The sequence below is a fragment of the Panthera uncia genome (genome assembly GCF_023721935.1).
Source record: "Panthera uncia isolate 11264 chromosome C1 unlocalized genomic scaffold, Puncia_PCG_1.0 HiC_scaffold_4, whole genome shotgun sequence".
Lineage (NCBI taxonomy): Eukaryota > Metazoa > Chordata > Mammalia > Carnivora > Felidae > Panthera > Panthera uncia.
Window position 1 is genome coordinate 29811761 of NW_026057585.1, and position 6963 is coordinate 29818723.

Consider the following 6963-nt stretch of genomic DNA (forward strand, 5'->3'; position numbering starts at 1 on the left):
GGATTTCTCCCTGTTGAAAAAGGGAATGAGAAGGCGAGATGGAACATTAGTATGAGATAGGAGAGTTAAAGCATAACCATGCATCAACTTCCAGGACACACTTCAGATAAAGAATTACATCTGACGTTCCATTCACATTCTTACCTAGAGAAACATATTCTGACCCAGAAGCCCAAGAAGCAAAAGTTTACAGACGAAGAGTCATGCAACCAAACGACTCTTGTGTCCCTTTCTCTTCTCTTATCATTAACAAAATCCACTACACCAAGAGGCTACATGTCCATAGAAATTTATTCTGCTAACCTTACTTTTAGAAGATAAAGACTGAGGAGTAATCTGAAGAGAAGGATCCAATGGGAATTGTACAAGTGAAGATTAAAAAAGAAAAGTCCTGTTGGTTCATCTACTTCATTAACAGGAGGAAAGAAAGAAAAGTCCATTCAGACTAGAATGGTGAACACAAAGTACAGGAATACCTGTTTTTCTATTGTGAAAACAAAATTGATATTTGAAGTCTCATTAAGAAAAAAATCATTTGCCTAAAGTAATAATACAGCATGAAAAGTGTTAAGTGTTTTCCAAATTTTCAAACTGGAATCGATTTTCAATTTCAAAACCCAAAGCCTACTAACCCCAACAATTTTCAATTAACCTATAGTCATTAATTATGGTGGAAGAGCAACGTATCAGTTGCTTACATTTATACATATGCTTAGGAATCCCTATCTAACCTAGTAAACTTGAATAGTTTAGTGTTTCCAGGTAACTTATAGAGTCACATTAGAAATATCTTCATTAATTATCCATTAAAGGTGCAATGCATTTTACATCAGTAAAGGGTAACTGTTATCAATGCAAAATTTCTACACAAAAAGGACACACTACACTGATGTACCAAAAGCCAATGAAGAGACAAAAACATGTGCCCTACTACATTTTTTATCAGAAGTACTTTCCTCTGCAAAGAGAATATTAAGAGTAACTGACTTAAGTAAACCATTTCTTACATTAAGGCAAAAATACAGAATCTTTCATATGACCAAACTATGTAACTCCACAATCTACATACACTTACTAGTAAAATTTCATGTCAGTCAAGTTACCTAAGAACATAAGTCATTCTCTTTATACTATGTCCTGAAATAAAACACTTGAAGACTGGTATATTTACTCATGTAAGCAATAATTTACAAAAGATTACTTCCTAGGAAGGAGCCAGAGACATGTCTGTACAAGTAGGAGCTTATTTCTCAATAGTAAAAACTAGTGACACAAGGGAAAACGAAACACCCAGCAACAGGACATATTGCAAGAGAGTAAGTTAGTAATTATATTGACCACAAATCATTCTACAACCTATTAGACATATCAACTTCTTCACCATGTAAACATAGCTAAGCTACCCTCATCTATTATTACCGACTTTTAGTCCCTTGTGTTATATGTGAAATATGGAGCTCTGAAGAAATTCTATGTGCTAGAGTTAGCAGCAAAGTATAAACATTTTATCATACATTGCACCTTTAACCTACTCAAAAACTCCAAAGGGTTGGTTACCTTTTACAATAATCCAAGAACTGTCCCACCAGCAAAACTGCTAGTGTTTTACAAGGAAAAATGCAACTCCTTTTAACCCCTTTTAGACCAAAACCTAATATCCTCACCTTTTTAATAAAGGGAGATTTGGCAAAACTATGAACAATCATCTCACACTGCCACTTGTTTTCTGAAGTGCTGGAAAAACTTTTACAGGCAACCTAAAAATTATGCTTATGATTCAGCTTTTCTTCAAAATACACTGGGATGAACAGTGTTTATTCTAGTTGAAAACCGTGGTCTTGAAAGGGTTTAAAAGAGTGACTAGTGAAAAGAATCTGAAAAGATTCTGTTGTACTTACTCCTCGGCCTCGGCCTCTGCCTGTTGATGGTCCTCCAAAAGCATCATAGTTTCTGCTTCCAAACGTACTTTCAGGATAAGCAGGCGTTCCTCTCCCCCGAGAGCCTACAGGTGCAGGCTTCATATGGGGTGAAGAAAAACTGCTGTAGGAAGAGTAATTCTCTCTTCCTCTGTCCTCCATAAACCCAGGCCTCAATTTTGAACGGGAGTAAGGTGCTTCCCAGCTAGACCCGCCCTGGTTTCTACCTCCGAAAGAGTCAAGGCTATTCCGGTAGGAGCTCTCAAATCGACCACCATAACTACCTCCGAAGCGGCTTTGTTCGGGTTCATTAAAACCATAGCCAGATCTGTACAGATCTCGCCCACCCAGAGAAGACCTGGAGTCGTAAGACTCATAAGGTCCAAACCTGGAAAAGTTGCACAGTGAGGGAAAAAACAAAAGTAAGCTTACTAATGTTAGACAATTCAAAAGACAAATTATCAGATGACATTTATCAACTAAAATTCATTTATACCATACTGGTTTGCACAGTTCTACTTTTATTCACACCCTGATTAGGGCTGGGCAGTTCAACATGAGACCAGATAGAAAGCTATCTGAGTCAGTTTTTAAATATGAATTGAGTTAAGTAAACCTTAGCTTAAAAATCTGCTTTGTGGCAGCTTTTCTATTTTATTAAAAAGATTTGTCTGTCAGTATTTAAGCCCAGCCCTAGTCTTGGAAAAAGTCATTTGCTAAAGTTCACAAACTACTCAAACTTTCTTTGAATCCATCCCTAGTACTGGAAAATACCAAATATTTACAATATTTTGGCTTTCAATAGGGACATAAATTGAAGACTATACCAATATAGGCTATTTGTGACACAGAAGAGATCCTTTTTGCACCCCTAATAATCTATGTAACAAAACTGCTTGTGTCTGTAGCAGTCAAAATTTGGAGAATTATCTCTGCTTACAAAATTTGATATCCTGCCCAACTTTGGATAAGGTCAATAATCAATCCTCAGTCACTTTCTACTTGTAGACTAGCAAATCTAACAAATCTAGAAGAATAAGCACATAAAATAGAACATAAAAGTAAAAGACCACGAACATATATCCTCTGCATATGAATTTTCAAGGCAGATGAGAAAGAGTACATTTTATATCTTCAATTATTTAAAAAATTATTTCCTGGTAGGAAATTATCACATAAAACTACTCTAAAAAAGGGAGCACACCGTCTCCTCAAGGTTTTAATAGAGTCAACAGAAGAAACAAATCATCTTACTTCTCACAAATCCAAAGCATGGATTACAAAAGTTGCTTCATAGCTTACAACATAGTTTTATAAAGGCCCACAATTACACATGAGATAAACGATAACATCTACATAGTTTATCCACATCACATTTACAATGCAATAGGGCAGTAACGGATATATTAAAACAGTTAAATGTGTTACATTACTTCAATTATTTACAGATCACTAAATAGAATGTACTATTTATTTCTGAATCCTGGTAACCGTATAAAAATTATTCCTCTTTCCAGCTCTTTTTAAAACATCTATCACATAAGCAAAATTGTTCTATCTGTTCATTTTCTTGATTTTCCTCTACTATTAAACCATAGTGGCACATTTGAAGTAGAAAGAAGGAAAGTAAAGCATCGTTCAGTCCATCCTTAAGGAATCCGGATCCTTCATTTTATGAAGAAGGAGGATAGTTTCAAATGTTACCTAACTAGTTATACTTAGTAGAAATATCTGTGCCTTAAAAGGTATACGCTCTTTGCCTGAAATGTGGTCAACCCTAAGGCCTGAGTAGTTCAACTAGTGTTAAGCTTTACACAGTATCAACAGTAAAATATAAAAATAATCTAAACTCTAGTGCATTAAAATAAGCAAAGGTATAGTATTCATGGCTTTAATACAATGCTCCTAGCTTAGAGCACAAGTGTTTTTGGTCTAAGTAGTATCTGCCAATAAATAACCTCGATATGGACTTAAAGAACATTTTATTATTACAATTTGCTCCTACAACTTACTCTAAAATTAAAATTAAAAGAAAAACTACCTTAAATGTTTCTCAGAAAACTGAATGTTGCTAGACTGGTTCAGTTAAACCCATTCCAGTCAAAGACTGCTTTGCTGCTTTACAGAACACCCCACATCAGAAAAGACACTTTTAAAAATCATAAAGAAAAAGGTTCACAGATAATATTTCCAATAACATTTTTATATCATTTGTTCAGAACATTCTGACTGATGAGGAGTTAAAAGGAAGTAAAAAAAAAAAAAAAAGAGTTCACTACTAAAGACAGAAAAGCTTACTCTATTATAGTGAAATGAAAATAGCTACTTGAAGTTTTCCTAAAATAATGTCTGCCAGTAATCCTGAGGTAATTTTTATAACCATTAATTAACACCTCTAAACATTTAAAGTGATTATTCAATACCAAATAGTGAAATTCAAGCATCATAACATGCCTAAGGAATACTTAAATTAAAATATCCAGAATCTTATAGTCATCTAATCATTTGGCCAAGTGATTAAGCAATTTACCTGCTACCCCCACCACCACCACTGTGATTGTCCATGCCATATGACTGGTTTAGGTAGGAGTCCATGGATCTTTGACCCCCATAGGATCCATGGCCATAGTCACGGTCCATCCCTATAAAGAGTTTAAAAAGAAAAAAATTAAATGATGCTCACCTTTACTGGCACTCAAAAGAAGAATTTTTAGATAAATATCCTTGAATGTCAGACCTCCATAAGATCCGGGGCCATAATCACGATCCATTCCTAAAACAGAGTCAGTAACAAAAGGTCAGTAAGATATACCACCCTCTTCAGGAATCTTTGCATAAAACACAAGATATTCGTATCAATGATGTGAGATAATAAGTCATCATTAACATTTAAGCTAAACTCACAGTAGACGTGGAAGGAAAAAACCTCACAAATGATAATCTACTGAATAATCAGATTTGCTAATAAAACCTATTTTTCAAAAAAACATTGTCAACTAAGAAAGTTCTATATTAGAATTATTTTTAATTTAATCAACATCTATTTGACTAGGGTGCTACTTTAAGGTTCTATATTAGCTTATTACATAGTATATAATAATAATTCCTACTCTCAAAAAAAATCATTTATTAATGTCAAGAAGAAAAACTTTGTTGTAAGTATACTTTTTTGCATCTAGCTGCTCTCAAAAGATCTAAAAACTCAGAAGCAGCCACATTTTCAATTAGCCTAATTTAAATTTGTTCATATACTAACCGAAATAGACATTTTTAAAAAGTAAAAATCATGGAGTAGGGGACCAACCTGTGGTATTACACCTATAAATAACAACTCAACAAATATTTAAATCCTCAAATACTCTGAATAGGGAATGAATGTGAACTCTAGCAATACAAAACACACACAAAACAAATTCTAATACATTAAGGGTATTAAGTATGTCTTATTACACTGCAATTCCATCTATATCCCAACCTCTGATGTAAAAAATACAACGAAAGAGGTAATAAAATAAATTTACTATGATTATAAAAATGAAATTTTTAAATCATTTACAATGTGTCCTATAAAGTCCTTTAAAATCCTTTATTGTCACCCTCCTCAAATTTTATACACTAATAAATACAACAATATACAAAGAGCAAATACCTTAATTTATATTTTTTAAAACACTAAATTTTAATTACAACCACTTAAATATTTCTGGTCCTAATAATAATGACAACAGCAACAACTTCACAAAAATATCACTCAGAATCTTGCGACCTTAAAGCTGGAAGCAACCTAAATGATAAAATTCAATCTTCTTGCTTTATAGATTAGGGAACTACAGTCCAAAGAGATGACATTATTTTCTCAAAGTCCAATATGTATCCACCCTTCTAGCTTTATGCTGTTACTTCTATGTGAAACACTCTCAGCTAACACCCCAAATATCTGCTGCTTAAAATATTCTCACTTTTAAGGGTGCCTGGGTGGCTCAGTCAGTTAAGTGACCGACTTCGGCTCAGGTTATGATCTCACGGTTTGTGGGTTCGAGCCCATTGTCGAGCTCTGTGCTGAACACTTGCTCTGAGCCTGGGACCTGCTTCAGATTCTGTGTCTCCTTCTCTCTCTGCCCCTCCCCCGCTTGTGCTCTGTCTCACTCTGTCTCTCAAAAATAAATAAATATAATAAAAAACAATTTTTTTTTAAATCTTCTCATCTTTTAAAAGTCCATTTCAAATACTAACCCTTTTGGCTAGTATCCAAAATCTATAAAGAGCTCACCAAACTCCACACCCGAAAGACAAATAACCCAGTGAAGAAATGGGCAGAAAACATGAATAGACACTTCTCTAAAGAAGACATCCGGATGGCCAACAGGCACATGAAAAGATGTTCAACGTCGCTCCTCATCAGGGAAATACAAATCAAAACCACACTCAGATACCACCTCACGCCAGTCAGAGTGGCCAAAATGAAGAAATCAGGAGACTATAGATGCTGGAGAGGATGTGGAGAAACAGGAACCCTCTTGCACTGTTGGTGGGAATGCAAATTGGTGCAGCCGCTCTGGAAAGCAGTGTGGAGGTTCCTCAGAAAATTAAAAATAGACCTACCCTATGACCCAGCAATAGCACTGCTAGGAATTTATCCAAGGGATACAGGAGTACTGATGCATAGGGGCACCTGTACCCCAATGTTTATAGCGGCACTCTCAACAATAGCCAAATTATGGAAAGAGCCTAAATGTCCATCAACTGATGAATGGATAAAGAAATTGTGGTTTATATACACAATGGAATACTACGTGGCAATGAGAAAAAATGAAATATGGCCTTTTGTAGCAACATGGATGGAACTGGAGAGTGTGATGCTAAGTGAAATAAGCCATACAGAGAAAGACAGATACCATATGGTTTCACTCTTATGTGGATCCTGAGAAACTTAACAGAAACCCATGGGGGAGGGGAAGGAAAAAAAAAAAAGAGGTTAGAGTGGGAGAGAACCAAAGCATAAGAGACTGTTAAAAACTGAGAACAAACTGGGGGTTGATGGGGGGGG

General features: G+C 35.1%; 1 protein-coding gene across 5 annotated transcripts in view; it reads right to left on the reverse strand.

Moving 5' to 3' along the window:
* Positions 1-6963, reverse strand: part of ZNF326 (zinc finger protein 326) — a 36238-nt gene that overhangs the window by 19279 nt on the left and 9996 nt on the right. Inside the window, exons 1-4 of one of the 5 annotated variants that reach the window (XM_049616806.1) lie at positions 4654-4689; positions 4447-4558; positions 2144-2304; positions 1899-2015 (exon numbers count right to left, since the gene is read on the reverse strand). In XM_049616806.1, the coding sequence (XP_049472763.1) occupies positions 1899-2015; positions 2144-2304; positions 4447-4486 (318 nt within the window). In that variant the 5' untranslated portion in view covers positions 4487-4558; positions 4654-4689. Of the gene's footprint in view, positions 1-1898; positions 2305-4446; positions 4559-4599; positions 4690-6963 lie in introns of those variants that run through there. The other 4 variants (XM_049616804.1, XM_049616805.1, XM_049616807.1 and 1 more) reach the window with 4 other exon arrangements.